Source organism: Callithrix jacchus, chromosome 22 (assembly GCF_049354715.1).
Source record: "Callithrix jacchus isolate 240 chromosome 22, calJac240_pri, whole genome shotgun sequence".
Lineage (NCBI taxonomy): Eukaryota > Metazoa > Chordata > Mammalia > Primates > Cebidae > Callithrix > Callithrix jacchus.
Genome location: NC_133523.1, coordinates 48,185,135 through 48,203,116, shown reverse-complemented (window position 1 = coordinate 48,203,116; position 17,982 = coordinate 48,185,135). Strand labels below are relative to the sequence as shown.

General features: G+C 55.3%; 2 protein-coding genes across 9 annotated transcripts in view; one reads left to right on the top strand and one right to left on the bottom strand.

Annotated features, from left to right (window-relative positions):
* Positions 1 to 2,198: 2,198 nt before the first annotated feature.
* Positions 2,199 to 17,454, top strand: TMEM150B (transmembrane protein 150B). Of its 6 annotated transcripts, XM_035285967.3 has the most exons (8): positions 2,199 to 2,242; positions 2,612 to 2,661; positions 2,958 to 3,033; positions 4,036 to 4,095; positions 4,169 to 4,236; positions 4,463 to 4,590; positions 7,543 to 7,723; positions 13,351 to 17,454. In XM_035285967.3, exons 3-8 carry the CDS (start codon positions 2,966 to 2,968, stop codon positions 13,557 to 13,559), a joined length of 714 nt encoding a protein of 237 aa, XP_035141858.1. In that variant the 5' UTR covers positions 2,199 to 2,242; positions 2,612 to 2,661; positions 2,958 to 2,965; the 3' UTR covers positions 13,560 to 17,454. The 6 variants fall into 6 exon arrangements, with proteins under 6 accessions (XP_035141858.1, XP_054105299.2, XP_078217026.1 ...); XM_054249324.2 differs by lacking the exon at positions 13,351 to 17,454 and having other exon boundaries at positions 7,543 to 8,516; XM_078360900.1 differs by lacking the exon at positions 2,199 to 2,242 and having other exon boundaries at positions 2,444 to 2,661.
* Positions 13,813 to 17,982, bottom strand: part of BRSK1 (BR serine/threonine kinase 1) — a 28,156-nt gene continuing 23,986 nt past the window's right edge. For all 3 annotated transcript variants that reach the window (XM_035285955.3, XM_078360896.1, XM_035285956.3), the window contains one exon: positions 13,813 to 14,478. In XM_035285955.3, the coding sequence (XP_035141846.1) occupies positions 14,321 to 14,478 (158 nt within the window). In that variant the 3' untranslated portion in view covers positions 13,813 to 14,320. The remainder of the gene's footprint in view (positions 14,479 to 17,982) is intronic.

Below are 17,982 nucleotides of genomic sequence, written 5' to 3'. Positions count from 1 at the left end.
CCTCAGCCTCCTGAGTAGCTGGGATTACAGGCACCCACCACCGTGCCCAGCTAATTTTTTGTATTTTTAGTAGAGACAGGGTTTCACCATGTTGACCAGGATGGTCTCGATCTCTTGACCTTGTGATCCACTCGTCTTGGCCTCCCAAAGTGCTGGGATTACAGGCATGCGTCACCACGCCCAGCTAATTTTTGCATTTTTTTTCTTTTCTTTTTTTTTGAGACAGAGTTTCGCTCTTGTTACCCAGACTGGAGTGCAATGGCGCGATCTCGGCTCACCGCAACCTCCACCTCCTGGGTTCAGGCAATTCTCCTGCCTCAGCCTCCTGAGTAGCTGGGACTACAGGCACGTGCCACCATGCCCAGCTAATTTTTAGTAGAGACGGGGTTTCACCATGTTGACCAGGATGGTCTCGATCTCTTGACCTTGTGATCCACTCGTCTTGGCCTCCCAAAGTGCTGGGATTACAGGCGTGAGCCACCGCGCCCGGCTTTTATTTTTTTTTGAGCTGGAGTTTTGCTCTTGCTGCCTAAGCTGCAGTGCAATGGCGCGATCTCGGCTCACCACAACCTCTGCTTCCTGGGTTTAAGCAATTCTCGTCTCAGCCCCCCAAGCAGCTGGGATTACACGCATGTGCCACCAGGCCGGGCTAATTCTGTACTTTTAGTAGAGGTGGGGTTTCTCAATGTTGGTCTGGTTGATCTCAAACTCCCAACCTCAGGTGATCTGCCCACCTCAGCCTCCCAAGGTGCTGGGATTACAGATATGCGCCACCATGCCTGGCTAATTTTTATATTTTTAGTAGAGATGGGGTTTCACCATGTTGGCCAGGCTAGTCTCGAACTCCTGACCTCTGGTGATCTGCCCACTTTGGCCTCCCAAAGTGCTGGTATTACTGGCATGAGCCACTGCACCCTGCTGAGTCATACACCTTGAAATGGCTCATGTTATGTGGATTTTACCTCCATTAAAAGAGAAGAGGTGGGATACTGAGGGAGGACGCGGCTGGGACTCCTGTGTCTAAGGGAAGAGTTCTGGGGTCTGGACTCCTGCGTCTTGGGGAAGGAGGAAGACATTGGAGCCTGGACTCCTGGGTCCCGAAGGGTGGAGAGAGGCTCAGAGCTGACTCCAGTGGAGGATAGGGTTGAGAGTCTGGATGTTGAATCCACATAGCTGGAGGAAGGAAATTAGGGGCCCCAAAGCTGAAGTGCTGCCCGCGAGGTTCTCAGAAAACAGGACATGGTAGTTTGGGGGTAGAGAGCCCTCAGGAAGTGGCAGTCAGACCCAGGGACCCAGGCAGTCCTCCAGCCTGGACTTAGCCTGTGCAGGATGCCTGAGCCCCACCCCATCAATGGCAGCCCTTTTTCCCCAAGCTCACCCAGCCCCAGTCCCAGGACTGAGAGCCCCAGGGAGCTTGGAGAGGGGAGCATCCTGGGGAGGCCCCAGAGGCTGGGAGAGCAGGGAGGGTCTGGGAGGGCAGGAGAAACTCCCCAAGCTGGAGAATCTGTGAAACAGGAGGATTGAACACTGCAGGATGGGTGGGACATTGCCCCGAGTGGAGGACAACTGGCCTGCCGATTAGATAAGCCCCCACAAGTGACTTCTGCCTGCGAGCCAGTGGGGGGCCGGAGGCCGGGGCCACAATCTCAGGCGTCTGGGCCCTTCTGAGGGCTGGTTCTTCAGGTGTGAAGGTAGGAGAGAGACAGAGAGAGAGGAAAGAGGGAGGGGCCCAGCTTCAGCCCCTCTGGTTCCCCTGCAGAGCCCAGCACGTGATGCTGCCTGTCCCTGCCCCTACTTGGGGTCTGGACCTCGAGAGTGTCAGAGGCAGGAGCGACTCCCGAGTCTAAGGGATGAGGACCTAGAGGTCTGACCTTGGGTCTGAGGGACTGGACTCCTGGGTCCCAGGAAGAAGGAGGAGGCCGGGACCCAGTATACTCAAGCACCAGGCTGGGAAGAGGTCAGAAGCTGAAGGCGCCTACTGGGAGAGAGAAGGAAAGGGTCACGCAGAAGCAGTCTTTGTCTCGCTGGGGGGATTTTCGGATGGAGATGTCATCACCAAGAGCTCCCATCCCACCCTGGCTCAGCCTGCCTGGGGAACTCCAGCAGGGAAAGGGGAAGGGTGAGAGGAAGGAGAGCGGAGGGGAGGAGGCGGGGTCATCAGGGCTGCATATCTCAGCCCAAAACCAGAAGCTGCACCCAGAGCAGGCGGACCTGAGGCCCTCACTCTTGGGTCCCCGAGTAGGTAAGAGCTGGGAGTTTGGACACCAGGAGGTACAGAAGAATATATCTGCATTCTATGAGCAACTGGGGCCCTGGAATTCTGGGTCTTCCGGGCTACAGAGAGCTGGAGGCTCTGATTTCTGGTTCCTGGGGAGGGAAGGGCTGAGACTTTGGACGTTGAACCCACAAAGCTGGAGGAAGGAAATTAGGGGCCCCTGAAGCTAAGGTGCGGCCTGCTAGGTTCTGAGGAGACAGGACGTGGCGGTTTGGGTAAAGAGCCCTCCAGAAGTGGTGGGTAGACCCAAGGTCCCAGGCAGCGCTCCAGCCTGGACTTTGCCTCTGCCTCGGCCTGCCCGAGCCCTATCCTGAAATGCCAGTCATTCTTCCCCAGGCTCACCCAGCAGCAGTCCCAGGACTGAGAGCCCCAGGGAGTTTGGAGAGGTGAGCATCCCAGGGAGGCCCCGGAGGCTGGGAGGTGCAGGGAGGGGCTGGGAGGACAGGGAGAAATTCCCCAGGCAGGAGAATCTGTGAGACAGGATTGAAGGCTGCAGGAGATAGGGCTATGGCCTGGAGTGGAGAGCTGGCAGATTACATCAGAGCCTCATCACTTCTGCCTGAGAGCCAAAGGGAGCCCAGCGGCCGGGGCCACAATCTCATACACCTGGATTCTGCTGAGGGCTGGTTCTTCAGGTGTGAGAGAGACATGCCCAGCCTCAGCCCCTGTCCTTCCCCTACAGAGTCCAGCATGTGGGGCCGCTTGTCCCTGATGCCTGCCTTCCTCGCTGTGTGGGCTATCTCCGGCGTCTGGATTGTGTGAGTGTCAGAGGCACCATGGACTCCGGGGTGGAGGGGGCTGGGGCCTGGATTTCTGGGCCTGAGGGAGGAGGGACTGGGGGTCTGGACTCCTGGGTCTGAGGGAGGAGGGGCTGGGGGGGTCTGGACTCCTGGGTCTGAGGGAGGAGGGGCTGGGGGGTCTGGACTCCTGGGTCTGAGGGAGGAGGGCTGGGGGGTCTGGACTCCTGGGTCTGAGGGAGGAGGGGCTGGGGGGTCTGGACTCCTGGGTCTGAGGGAGGAGGGCTGGGGGGTCTGGACTCCTGGGTCTGAGGGAGGAGGGGCTGGGGGGTCTGGACTCCTGGGTCTGAGGGAGGAGGGGCTGGGGGGTCTGGACTCCTGGGTCTGAGGGAGGAGGGGCTGGGGGGTCTGGACTCCTGGGTCTGAGGGAGGAGGGGCTGGGGGGGTCTGGACTCCTGGGTCTGAGGGAGGAGGGTCTGAGGGAGGAGGGGTTGGGGTCTGCACTCCAGGGGCTGAGGGAGGAGGGGCTGGGGGCCTGGACTCCTGGGTCTGAGGGAGGAGGGGCTGGGGCCTGGACTCCTGGGTCTGAGGGAGAAGGGGCTGGGGGCCTGGACTCCTGGGTCTGAGGGAGGAGGGGCTGGGGGGTCTGGACTCCTGGGTCTGAGGGAGGAGGGTCTGAGGGAGGAGGGGTTGGGGTCTGCACTCCAGGGGCTGAGGGAGGAGGGGCTGGGGGCCTGGACTCCTGGGTCTGAGGGAGGAGGGGCCGGGGCCTGGACTCCTGGGTCTGAGGGAGGAGGGGCTGGGGGGTCTGGACTCCTGGGTCTGAGGGAGGAGGGGCTGGGGGGTCTGGACTCCTGGGTCTGAGGGAAGAGAGGCTGGGGGCCTAAATTTGTGGGTCTGAAGGAGGAGGGGACTGGGGACCTGGAGTCCTGGTATAGGGTGGAGGGGCTAGAAGTCCGTGTTTGTTTGGTCAACAGAGGGAAAGTTGGTGAAAGTTGCCCACTCACTCTGATCTCCCCACAGTTTTGCCATTGCAGTGGCCAACAGGACTGTGGACCTCAGCAAGGGCTTTCCCTACATCAGGTAGTTATGCCCGAGGGTGGCGGTGGGGGGCGCTGGCCTGGAGCACCCAGGATGACCCCCTTGTGCTCCTCAGCTTCTGCGGATCCTTCCCCCCTCAGAGCTGCATCTTCAGCCAGGTGCTCAATGTGGGAGCCGCTCTGGGTAAATATTATATTGCACGGGTCTTTTTGGTTCGGCGCTCCCCAGCCTAGCCAAGCTCCAAGACTCCTCGTTTTCTCAAACCCAGGGGTCCATGCCCCAGACCCCTCCTTCCCCAAAATCCAGGATTCCGCCGCCTTCCCCCTCACCTTGCCCCCTCGCCTCCCTCACTGGGTTCCCGGAGTCTGGGGCGGGTTCCCTCCTATTTCTCTCTCCCTTCTCCTCCCAGCCGCGTGGATCTGCATTGTCCGTTACCACCAGCTCCGGGACTGGGGCGTCGGAAGGTGGCCTAACCAGCTAATCCTATGGACGGGTCTTCTCTGTGCCCTGGGCACCTCCGTGGTAGGCAATTTCCAGGTATGACCCAGTCAGTGCCCAGGGTCCGCGCCGACCGGCGCCTGGGACTACACTTCCCAGAATGCCCTGCGGCCATAGGCTTATTGTATCGAGGGCTGGTTCCCCCGTAGCCTTCCGGGACTTGTATTTTTCTTTGGCCACTGGCCGCGGACCGGCTGGATTCCTTTGCTCTCTGAATGAGGGGCTCTGGGTGAGGCTGTTTTCTACAGGACTTCGTTGACCTCGAGGAGGTTGGGTTAATTTTCTGACAGCTCCTCTCCCCAGCTCATTTAATGCTGAAGTTACTGGCCGGGCTCTGTGGGTCACACTTGTAATCCCGGCACTTTGGGAGGCTGAGGCCGGTGGATCACCTGAGGTTAGGAGTTCGAGTCCAGCCTGGCCAACGTGGTGAAACCCTATCTCTCTCTCTCTCTCTTTTTTTTTTTTTTTGCGACGGAGTTTTGCTGTTGTTACCCGGACTGGAGTGCAATGGCGCGATCTCGGCTCACCGCAACCTCTGCCCACTGGGTTCAAGCAATTCTCCTGCCTCAGCCTCCCGAGTAGCTGGGATTACAGGCACGCACCACCATGCCCAGCTAATTTTTGTATTTTTAGTAGAGACGGGGTTTCACCATGTTGACCAGGATGGTCTCGATCTCTTGACCTCGTGATCCACCCGCCTCGGCCTCCCAAAGTGCTGGGATTATAGGCGTGAGCCACCGCGCCCTGCCGAAACCCCATCTCTACTAAAAATACAACAAGTTAACCGGGGGTGGTGGCAGGTACCTGTAGTCCCAGCTACTTGGGAGGCTGAGGCAGGAGAATCGCTTGAACCCACGAGGTGGAGGTTGCAGTGAGCGGATATCATGCCACTGCACTCCAGCCTGGGCACAACAGCAAGACTCAGTCTCAAAAAAAAAAAGTTACTGAGCTATTTGGCAGCAGGTTTTCCATTTTGCTCATGACTTCATTCTGTCGCCATAAAGACTTTAACTAGGTCAGTCCTTATTGCCCCTGAACCTTATTTATTTATTTATTTATTTATTTATTTATTTTGAGACGGAGTTTCGCTCTTGTTACCCAGGCTGGAGTGTAATGGCGTGATCTTGGCTCACCGCAACCTCCACCTCCTGGGTTCAGGCAATTCTCCTGCCTCAGCCTCCTGAGTAGCTGGGATTACAGGCACGTGCCACCATGCCCAGCTAATTTTTTGTATCTTTAGTAGAGACGGGGTTTCACCATGTTGACCGGGATGGTCTCGATCTCTTGACTTCGTGATCCACCTGCCTTGGCCTCCCAAAGTGCTGGGATTACAGGCGTGAGCCACCACGCCCGGCCCTATTTATTTATTTATTTTATTTGGACATGGAGTCCTAAGAAAAAACAAAAACAAAAAAAAAGGAGATGGAGTCTTGCTCTGTCACCCAGGCTGGAGTGCAGGGGCACGATCTCAGTCATGCACCCTCCGCCTCTGGGGCCAAGTGACTCTCCTGCCTCAGCCTACCAAGTAGCTGGGAGTACAGGTGCCTGCCACCATGCCCGGCTAATTTTTTTTTTTCATTTTCAGTAGAGACGGGGTTTTACTGTTGGCTGGGCTGGTCTTGAACTCCTGATCTCAAATGATGCACCTGCCTCAGCCTTCCAAAGTGCTTCTTAACCTATTTATTTTTTATTTTTTGAGATAGAATCTTGCTCTGTGGCCCAGGCTGGAGTGTAGTGGTAAGATCTTAGCTCACTGCAACCTCCGTCTCCTGGGTTCAAGTGATTCTTCTACCTCAGCCTCCCAAGTAGCTGGGATTACAGGTACCCACCACCACACCTGGCTTATTTTTGTATTTTTAGTAGAGACAAGGTTTCACCATGTTGGCCAGGCTGGTCTCAGACTCCTGACCTCAAGTGATCTGCCCACCTTGGCCTCGCTAGGTGTGAGCCACTGCGCCCAGCCCTCAACCTATTATTTTGCTCCTCTAAGGAGTCTTTTTAGACATTTCACCCTGGTGGTCCTTTCTTCCCATAAATTTTTAAGTATTTTATTTATATTATTTTTTATTTATCTTTGAGACAGGGTGCCATCTCAGCTCACTACAACCTCCACTTCCTGGGCTCAAGTGATCGTCCAGCCTCAGCCTCCTGAGTAGCTGGCACTACAGGCCACCTGCCTGGCTAATATTTGTAGTTTTTGTAGAAACAAGGTTTTGCCACGTTGCCCAGGTGAGTTTCGAACTCCTGAGCTCACAGTGATTTGCCTGCTTCACCTTCTGAGGAGCAGGGATTACAGATGTGAGCCACCCTGCCAGGCTGAAATTTTAAATATTTAAAAATTTTAATAGAATATGTGCTATATATCTGTGAGTCACATGCAATTGTAATATTTAAGAATTTTTCACCGGGCTCAGTGGCTCATGCCTGTAATCCCAGCACTTTGGGAGGCCGAGGCGGGTGGATCATGAGGTCAAGAGATCGAGACCATCCTGGTCAACATGGTGAAACCCTGTCTTTACTAAAAATACAAAAATTAGCTGGGCACGGTGGCATGTGCCTGTAATCCCAGCTACTCAGGAGGCCGAGGCAGGAGAATTGCCTGAACCCAGGAGGCGGAGGTTGCGGTGAGCCGAGATCGCGCCATTGCACTCCAGCCTGGGTAACAAGAGTGAAACTCCGTCTCAAAAAAAAAAAAAAGAATTTTTCGCCTGCAAGACCAATTTTGAGGGCAATATCTGTCCCCTCCCTTGAGAATGCAAGATTTATCCCCCTCATATTTACTCAGCAGGTACTGTTCTAGGAATTGAGGCTACAGCATTTAAATGCCTGCCCTTCTGAAGCTGACCGTAGCCCACGTACTTAATGAGCCCATTGCTGGGTATGGAAAGTTCGCCATCACTGTGTACTGCGTTGGTGAAGGGCCCGGACCCCTTTGGGGCCCCTTTCCTTCCTTCCAGAGTCTCCCTCTCAACTCCTCCCCTCTCCTCCCAGGAAAGGAATCAGAGGCCTACGCACTTGGCAGGGGCCTTCCTTGCCTTCGTCTTGGGTAATGTCTACTTCTGGCTGCAGCTCCTCCTGTGGAGGCTGAAGAGCCTGCCCCAGCCTGGGGCTGCCTGGATTGGGCCACTCCGCCTGGGTCTCTGCAGCTTCTGCACCATCCTCATTGTAGCCAGTATCCTTCTTGTGTCCCGGGAAAGGGTTGGGGGTGGCTCTTCCTTGGAGTTGGTCTTCCTGCCTGGCTGTGTGTCACTGGGGACGTCTCTTCCTTTCTCTGAGCTTCTGTCTTTGCACGGGATTATGGCTCTGTGGTCGAGGGTGCCGACTTTGAGGTCACGGCACCTGGGTTGGAATCCCCTGTCCTCCACATCCCAGCCGAGGGAAGCTTCCCCTGGTTGTGGCTTCTTTGCACGGGATTATGGCTCTGTCATCGAGGGTGCCGACTTTGATGTCACGGTACCTGGGTTGGAATCCCCTGTCCTCCACATCCTAGCCGAGGGAAGCTTCCCCTGGTTGTCGCTTCTTGGAGTCAATAGCTTCCTCGTTTCTCAAATGCAGATGACAGGGCTGACCCCAGGGTTGTGGAGTAGACAAGATAATGTGCCTAAGGTGCTTAGATCTGCCCCTGGGATACAGGGAGTGACCAGTAAACACTGGAAGAATGACATGCCAGTAACAGTCCCTTCAGGGCACCCACTCTGTGCCAGGAATCATGGTGGGTGTTTACAAGTGAAAACAGGTACGGGCAGGAAAGGTCTGTTGGCTGAGGCGCATAGGAAGTTCTGGTGGGCTGCAGGTGGCTTGTGCGGGCTCTGAAGGGTACTGTGTGCATTCCTGCTGACTCCAGCTCCTGTGATAGCATGCTAGCAGCTTGAAGTCACCATCATGGAAGTATTTATACTGCTATAATTGGCGAATGCCACCAACCAGAGCCACTTGTTAAACATTTACTAGCACACCATATAATGGTTGACTCAGCCGGGCGCGGTGGCTCACGCCTATAATCCCAGCACTTTGGGAGGCCGAGGCGGGTGGATCACGAGGTCAAGAGATCGAGACCATCCTGGTCAACATGGTGAAACCCCGTCTCTACTAAAAATACAAAAATTAGCTGGGCATGGTAGTGCATGACTGTAGTCCCAGCTACTCGGGAGGCTGAGGCAGGAGAATTGCCTGAACCCAGGAGGCGGAGGTTGCGGTGAGCCGAGATCGCGCCATTGCACTCCAGCCTAGTGCCTGGTGACGGAGTGAGACTCTGTCAAAAAAATAAAAAAAAAAGGTTGACTCAATTCCAACTCACTTCTTTTTTTCTCTGTCTTTCTCTCTCTCTTTTTTTTTTTTAAAAGAAAGAAAGAAAAAAAAAAAAAGACGGGATTTCACCATGATGGCCAGGCTGGTCTTGAACTCCTGACCTCAGGTGATCCACCCAGCTTAGCCTCCCAAAGTGCTAGGATTACAGGTGTGAGCCACCGCGCCCTACCATTCCAACTTGCTTCTTAGCCATCCCTAGAACCCAGGAGCATACTTCCAGGTGGGTCAAGTCCTTCTCTGAGGCCTCAGTTTCCATAGCCACGACATGGATTTGCTTTTATCATAACAATGATGACGATGATGATTTTTGAGATGGATTCTTACTCTGTCATCCAGGCTGGAGTGCAGTGATGTGATCTTGGCTCACTGCAACCTCCACCTCCTGGTTTCAAGCGATTCTTTGCCTCAGCCTCCCGAGTAGCTGGCATTACAGGCACACACCACCACACCTGGCTAATTTTTATATTTCACCATGTTGGCCAGGCTGGTTTCCATCTCTTTTTTTTTTTTCTAGACGGAGTTTCACTCTTGTCAACCAGGCTGGAGTGCAATGGCGGGATCTCCGCTCACCGCAACCTCCGCCTCCTGGGTTCAGGCAATTCTCCTGCCTCAGCCTCCTGAGTAGCTGGGATTACAGGCACGCGCCACCATGCCCGGCTAATTTTTTGTATTTTTAGTAGAGACGGGGTTTCACCATGTCGACCAGGATGGTCTCGATCTCTTGACCTCGTGATCCACCCGCCTCAGCCTCCCAAAGTGCTGGGATTACAGGTGTGTGCCACTGCGCCGGGCCCACAGGGATTAATTCTCCTAGGTAGAGTGTAGAGGAGGGGCCGCAAACCCAGCCTTGTTGGGGAGGGCTTTCTCATTTGTGTGGAGGCCCAGAGCATGCAGAAGAGAATGGAGAGAAACCAGCTAAGGCCCTTTGTTGGTTGTATTAAGTGCATCCATTTATTGGGAATTTTCTCAGCAAAATGGAGATAGTGACATATTTCTTGGAGTGACAAAGTGTATCGTCACAAAATAGGTGAGAGGGCTGGCCCTTCAGGCTGGCCTTTAGTGACCTGGGGTATGAGACCATCAGGTCTCCTTTGCAGGAGACGTGATGCTGATAAGATCCAGACCCTGATCTTGTAAACTAGCTCTGACGATCAGTTTGGCTGCAGGGCCCTTCCTTCAGTGGGACTCCATTGTCTGTTGGGTAGAGTAGGTAGGGGAGGGAACCATAAAAGCAGCTGTGGTAAGGGCTGAAGTCTGCAAAGATGGGCCTGAGACTGGCTGGATTCTGAGCCTGGATTCTGAGCTTGGCCTGAGCCTTGTGGGCTGGGAGGTTGAGGGCACACTGCAGGTACATGCACGGACCAGAAAGACCAGGCCTAGGGGAGGATGAGGCTGCTGGCAGGGCCAGGGCTGAGAGCTGTAAAATAAGGGATTAGAGGCTTGGGCGTCTGCCAGGTGGTGATAGAGAGCCATAGGAAGCTTATGGTCAGGCACCATGGCTCACACCTATAATCCCCGCACTTTGGGAGGCCGAGGGGGGCAGATAACCTGAGGTCAGGAGTTTGAGACCAGCCCGGCCAACAGGGTGAAACCCCGTCTCTACTAAAAATACAAAAATTAGCTGGGCATGGTGGCACATGCCTGTAGTCCTAGCTGCTCGGGAGGTTGAGGCACGAGAATTGCTTGAACCTGGGAGGCAGAAGTTGCAGTGAGCCAACATCACGCCATTGCACTCCAGGATGGGTGACAGAGTGAGACTCAATCTTAAAAAAACAAGAAAGCTTGTGAGCAGGGGAGGAACAGGGTCAGACCCGGGTAAGCTATTTGTTTAGAGGCTCACACGTCTCTGCTGCTGTGAGACCCACAGGGCCAGGCATGGTGTCTGCCTCATTCACGGTTCACACCCTGCCTGGCACAGACAAAGCTTAGAAACCCTTGTGGGTTTTTTTTTTCATAAGTGACAGTGTCACTCCGTCACCCAGGCTGGACTGCAGTGGCACAATCATAGCTCACTGCAGCCTGGAATTCCAGGGCCCAAGTAATCCTCTCATCTCAGTCTCCTGAGTAACTGGGACTACAGGCATGCACCATCATGCCAGGGTGATTTTTTTTTTTTTTTTTTTGAGACAGACTTTCACTCTTGTTGCCCAGTCTGGAGTACAAGGGCTTGATCTCAGCTCACTGCAACCTCTGCCTCCCAGGTTCAAGCCATTCTCCTGCCTCAGCCTCCCAAGTAGATGAGATCACAGGCATGTGCCACCATGCTCGGCTAATTTTTCTTTTTTTTTCTTTTTTTTGAGACGGAGTTTCCCTCTTGTTACCCAGGCTGGAGTGCAATGGCGCGATCTCGGCTCACCGCAACCTCCGCCTCCTGGGTTCAGGCAATTCTCCTGCCTCAGCCTCCCGAGTAGCTGGGATTACAGGCACGCACCACCGTGCCCAGCTAATTTTTTGTATTTTTAGTAGAGACGGGGTTTCACCATGTTGACCAGGATGGTCCCGATCTGCTGACCTCGTGATCCACCCGCCTCGGCCTCCCAAAGTGCTGGGATTACAGGCTTGAGCCACCGCGCCTGGCTGCTCGGCTAATTTTTCATATTTCTAGTAAAGGTGGGGGTTTCTCCATGTTGGTCAGGCTGGTCTCAAACTCCTGACCTCAGGTGATCTGCCCACCTCGGCCTCCCAAAGTGCCGGAATTACAGGCGTGAGCCACTGATTTATTTTTATTTTTAAAACATTTTTTACTGGCCAGGTGTGGTGGCTCAAGCCTGTAATCGAAGCACTTTGGAGGCCAAGGCGGATGGATCACCTGAGGTCGAGAGTTCAAGACCAGCCTGACCAACATGGTGAAATCCCATCTTAAAAAAAAAAGAAAAAAGAAAAAAAACATTTTTACCATGACAGATGAAGGTTTCTTTTTTTTTTTTTTTTTTTGGTTTTGTTTTGTTTTGACACAGAGTCTTGCTCTATTGCCCAGGCTGGAGTGCAGTGATGTAATCTAGGCTCACTGCAACCTCCACCTTCCAGGTTCGAGCGATTCTTCTGCCTCAGCCTCCCGAATAGTGGGGACTACAGGCACACGCCACCACATCCAGCTAATTTTTGTATTTTTAGTAGAGTTGGGTTTCACCATGTTGGCCAGGCAGGTCTTGAACTCCTGACCTCGTGGTCCGCCCACCTCGGCCTCCCAAAGTGCTGGAATTACAGGCATGAGCCACTGTGCCAAGCCTATTTTTTTTTTTTTTTAAGAGACCATGTCTCACTCTGTTGCCCAGATTAGTCTTGAACTCCTAGCCTCAAACAGTTCTCCCACCTCAGCCACCCCACATGCTGGGAGTGTAGGCGTGAGCCACTTTTCAGCCCCTTTAGAAATCCTTTTTTTTTTTTGAGATGAAGTCTCACTCTGGTGCCCAACCTGGAGTGCAGCGGTACAATCTCAACTTGCTGCAACCTCTGCTTCCCGGGTTCAAGCAATTCTTCTATCTCTGCCACCCGAGTGCTAGAATTACAGGCATGTGCTACCATGCCTGGCTAATTTTTGTCATTTTAGTAGAGACGGGGTTTCACGATATTCGCCAGGCTGGTCTCAAACTCCTGACCTCAGGTGATCCACCCACCTCGACCTCCCAAAGTGCTGGGATTACAGGTGTGAGCCACTGCACCCAGCCAGAAATCCGTGAATGAATGGAATAAATGGTCCAGGAGGGGTGAGGAGAACAGCTCTGCTGAGAAAGGTTCCAGAAAACAAGAGGTGTCTACTAGGCAGGAGCCTGGAGTCTGCATGGGCTGGTGGAGCAGAAAAAGCTCTTAAGGAGCTGGTGGGAGGCGAGAGAAGCAGAGAAGGGACCGGGCAGACCAGGAGAGAAAGGCGCAAGATGTGAGGAGAGGTCTGGAGAGAGGCAGGGAAGGCAGATGGGACAAGATTTGGGGTGACCGGTAGGGCTGGGGGGAGAGTCTGCCGGGGTACATGAGTGGATGGGGCTGTCACGGAGGAGGGGATGCACAGACGGGGAAACAGATTTTAGACGGAAGAGGTCAGACTGGGAGTGAGCAGCAGCGGCCTGTGGGCCCTGGGCAGTCGGGAGGATGCTCTGGAGAAAGGCGAAAACACAGTCCGGGGCTGGCGGCAGGAGGGAGGCGTGTTTAGGAAACCCTGAGTGTTTGTAGGCAGGAGCGATGGTAGCTGGGTCTCCTGGACATGGAGGGAGGCAAGCAAGCAGGGCTTTCCTGGGTCAGGGAAGGGGGATGAAAACGTTTTGGGATATCGGGAATGCACTAGTAAGGAAAGCGTGTCAGGCACCCTGAGATGGAGACGGGGCTGGAGAGCACCAGGGACCAAGGCTAGACACCATTGGTGAGGAGGCATGGAGGAAGGTGGAAGCTGAGGGCGGGACACCCAGAGACGGCCTCAGCCCAGCTTGAGGTGGCACAGAGAACAGGCCAGGCTCTGCGTCCGTCACAGCAGCAACGTGGCCCTTGACCCTGGGGCAGTGTTCGTCCTCCACGCCTACTCACTGCGTGGCGTCTCTGCGGCCTGCGAGTGGGTCGTGGCCATGCTGCTGTTCACGCTCTTCGGTCTCTTGGCCGTGGACTTCTCCACCCTGCAGAGCTGCACCCTGTGTGTTCAGCCATGGCCCAGCCTCAGTCCCCCGCCAGCCTCCCCCATCTCCCTGCCAGTCCGGCTGTCGCAGGCATCCTGACCCCGGCCTCACCCTCACCACTGAAGCAGCAAAGATGGGGCCCATCCCAGCACCCTGCACCCCGGAAGATGAGCCACAGGGGATCTCTCCAACCAGCTGGGGCTGCCGCTGACTGACCCGGTGCTGGAGGACGTGCATGCCAGCACGGATGACCTCTAAACAGCTGGCCGCACCCAGCATCCCTGTCCCCGCCTTCGGGCCCTGCCCCTGCAGTTGGGCACCCAGGAAGCGAGAGGCCAAGGCCAGCCAGCTGTCCCTGATCAAGGCTATTTATTATTATCTTTTTTTTTTTTTTTTTTTGCCGCCGGCGGAATCAGAGACACAGACGCAGGCAGGATCACGCGAAACCAGAATTCCTTCCGGAGAGCAAATCCGTACAGAAGGTCGTTGGGAGAGGACCAGGGGAGGAGGGGCCCAGGGAGAGGGGGTTGGGGACGACACAGGGACAGAGGGCCCTGTCCGGATCTGCTAAGCCACCCCAACCAGCTCCCGTCCCTCCCCTCCCCCACCCCACCCCACAGAGAGATTGATCAATAAATAAAATAATAAATTAATAAATAAAATAGAAACAGCTCCCCCGCCCCCATTCCCCTAGAACCACCCCCATTTGGGCACGGCCCACGGAGCCCCATCCCTGCAGGGCAAGGCCGGGTTTTGTGTCCACCCCCCTCCCGACATGTTCCTTGGGCCTTATTTACAGATTCACAGTTGGGGGGCAGGGAAGGGGGTGGGGGGTCCCCTCCCTCCCTGGCCCCCTGGGGTCAGGGCAGAGGGGTCCCGTTGGTGGCCAGGAGCTTCTTGTCCTTCGGGGGGCCTCGGCGGGGAGAGCTGCTCAGCTCTGGGTCTGGGCGGCCAGGCGGGGGCTGCAGGCTTCGGGGTGGGGCGCTGGCAGGCCGGGTCTGGGCCCCATTCTTCTCATCTGCGAGGGAGGAAGAGGTTTTTCCTGGTTTCCACAGCCCAGGGCTGAGGTTCCCCTTACCAGGGATGGGAGCAGGGTCTCTTATCGGTAGGTCTCAGTTGCCCCGAGGCTCCAGCCGGATCTCCGATAAGGCCTGATCCCTCCACCACCTGCTGGAAGCCTGCAGACTTGGTTACACACCCGCAGTGACCGGGCCTGGCTTCCCTAGGATGGGGGCTGCACCCTAGGCCCCTGTAACTCTTGTGGCTTTGGAAAAGGGGCCAGGTTCGTCCACAGGAGACCTGGGCCAGGCCCAATTTCAGGAGAGCCTCAGATTCTGGCTGTGATACTATTTGCTAAGAAACAGCCAGAGGCCCCCGACTCCTTCCTAGTCTGGATGTTAGGGAGAAATTTCTATGGAACGGGGCTCAAGGGAGCCTACTGGTGGGGGCGCCTCAGGCCCCTCACGCTGGGGCAGCCTGACGCAGGTCACCCTTCGGTGGGGCCTGAGGCCACCTCCTCCCGGGGGACTGCGGTGGAAACACTGGTTGCCGGGTGGTCTGAAGCAAGTTCCATGGGGCCTAGGATGACCTGAGGTTCCCTGGCAGAGACCTCATTTCTCTCTTAAGAGAAACTGAGGGGACTGGCCGCAGTGTCTCATGCCTGTAATCCCAGCACTTTGGGAGGCTGAGGTAGGCGCATCACTTGAGGTCAGGAGTTCAAGACCAGGCTGGCCAACATGGTGAAATCCTGTCTCTACTAAAAATACAAAAATTAGCCGGGCATGATGGTGGGTGCCTGTAATCCCAGCTACTCGGGAGGCTGAGGCTGGAGAATCGCTTGAACCTGGGAGGTAGAGGTTGCAGTGAGCTGACATTGTGCTATTGCACTCCAGCCTGGGTGATATAGGGAGACTCCATCCCAAAAAAAAAAGAAACTGGGGGGCTTGTTGTCATAGCAACCAATATGACTTGGACGCCTGGCCCCCCACTCTGTTCTCCTTTATGAGATAGGTGGCTGATTCCCCCGGGATGCCTGTTAGCCCTCATCTTTGAGAGTGTGCCCCTTTTGGGACCGCTGGTTGTTAAGTCCAGCTTTCCTTGGCAACGGGGTCCAGGAGACCTAATTTGCTTTCCGGTTGCCCCTAGCAACCAGAAAACCTTGTTTCTCCACCTCATGACTGCCCTTCGGGACCCAGCTGTCATGGGGGCTGTTGTGTGAATTGTGGGATGGGTGCAGCATTCCTGGCTTCCACCCACGAGAAGCCACTGGCATGCCCCTGCTCTCCCCAGTTGAGATAAGCAAAATCTCCAGACAGTGCTAAGTATCTCCCAGGGGGCTGTGCTAGGCTGAGTGACGGCCCCTCCAAGGATGTCCACATGAGATGCTGAGAACTCGTGACGACGTCCCTGACAGGGCAGAAGACACCCTGTGCTGTGGGGAAGGTTAAAGATCTTGAGGTGGGAGATTATCTTGGAGCATCTGCGTGGGTCCCACTGAGTCACCTTTTCCCAGCTAAGGTTGGTCAGAGGGACATATGGCGTCACTGGCTTTGGAGATGGAGGAAGGGCCCTAAGCAAAGGCGTGCGGCAGCATCTAGGAACCGGGAAACGCAGGGAAAGACTGCCTGAGAGCCTCCGGGCAGGAGTGAAGCCCTCCAGGCACCCCGATGTTAGCCCAGGGAGACCATGGGGGACTTCTGACCTCCAGGACTGCTTAACAGTCACTTGTGGTTGGGCACGGTGGGTCACACCTGTAATCTCAGCACTTAGGGAGGCCAAGGAGGGAGGATCACAAGGTCAGGAGTTCAAGACCAGCCTGGCCAACATAGTGAAACACCGTCTCTACTCAAAACACAAAAATTAGCTGGGCGTAGTGTCAGATGCCCGTAATCCCAGTTATTCGGGAGGCTGAGGCAGGAGAATTGCTTGAACCCAGGAGGTGATCAAGAGAATCTTGAACCAAGATTATGCCACTGCACTCCGGCCTGAGTGACAGAGCAAGACTTCATCTGAAAAAAAAAAAGCTGGGCGAGGTTGCTCACACCTGCAATCCCAGCACTTTGGGAGGCTGAGGCAGGCAGATCACTAGGTCAGGAGTTCCAGACGCCCTGTCTCTACTAAGAATATAATGAATTAGCTGAGCGTGGTGGCAGGCGCCTGTAATCCCAGCTACTCGAGAGGCTGAGGCAGGAGAATCGCTTGAACCCAGGAGGCAGAGGTTGCAGCAACCTGGGTGACAGTGCGAGATTCTGACTAAAAAAAAAAAAGAAAGTCACTTGTGTTGTTTCAGCCACCAAGGCTGTGTCATTTGTGGATGGCGGCCACAGGAAACTAACACGGGCGAAAACAGCTCCCCTCGTTGAGAACCACGGCTCCAGAGCAAAGACCTGACCCTGGGACTCAGGGTTTCTGGTGACAAGGCCAAGGCTGCCCCGGCTCCTGCCCTCAACACTGGGCCCTGTTTCCTTTCAACGGCGGTGGGCCATGGGGTCTGGGAAGGGGCCTGGGTCCTGTGAGGATGCTGCCTGACTCCCCCAGAGCAGATGGCTGTCCACGTGCCCTGCAGTGGAGTCCAGTGCCCTGGTTCACTGCATCTCCCGGGGACCTGGTTCCTAGGGGAGGGCTGATTTCCAGGGCAGGCGCTCTCTTCCCTCCAGACTTCTAGCTACCTCTGGTTGCGTGGGAAGGCACACCTGACAGTGTGGCCTGAACGCTGCAACCTCCCAAATTCATGTGCTGAAACCCAACCCCGAGGTGATGGTGTCAGGAAGTCAGGTCTTGGGGAGGGGATTCAGTCATGAGGGTGGGGCCTTCAGGAATGGGATGAGAGTCCTTAGGAAAGATGCCCCAGAGTTCCCTTGCCCCTTCTGCGGTGTGAAGACAGCACAAACGTGCTGTGTGTGACCCAGAAAGCAGCTCTCATCTGACAGCAAACCTGCCGGCGGCTGGACTTGTGGGCCTCCAGAATTGTCAGCAATAAATTTCTGTTGTAAGTTACCCAGTGTGTGGTATTTTCTTACAGCAGGTTGAATGAACCAAGGGATCTTTGCAGCAAACCCCACTGTGGCCTGGCCTCTGCTGTTCCCTGATGGCTAGAGAATTCGACTCTTTTTTTTTGAGTCGGGGTTTCACTCTTGTTACCCAGGCTGGAGTGCAATGGCGCGATCTCGGCTCACCGCAACCTCCGCCTCCTTGGTTCAGCCAATTCTCCTGCCTCAGCCTCCCAAGTAGCTGGGATTACAGGCACGTGCCACCATGCCCAGCTAATTTTTGTATTTTTAGTAGAGACGGGGTTTCACCATGTTGACCAGGATGGTCTCGATCTCTTGACCTCGTGATCCACCCGCCTCAGCCTCCCAAAGTGCTGGGATGACAGGCTCGAGCCACTGCGCCCGGCCGAGAATTCGACTTTTTGATGACCAGGACTGGTGAGGCTGGGAAGGCCTGATTCCCCACAGCAAGATCTCGCACATTCCCACGAACTCAGCTCAGAACTCTGATCGGTATGGACCATCAGGCCCTA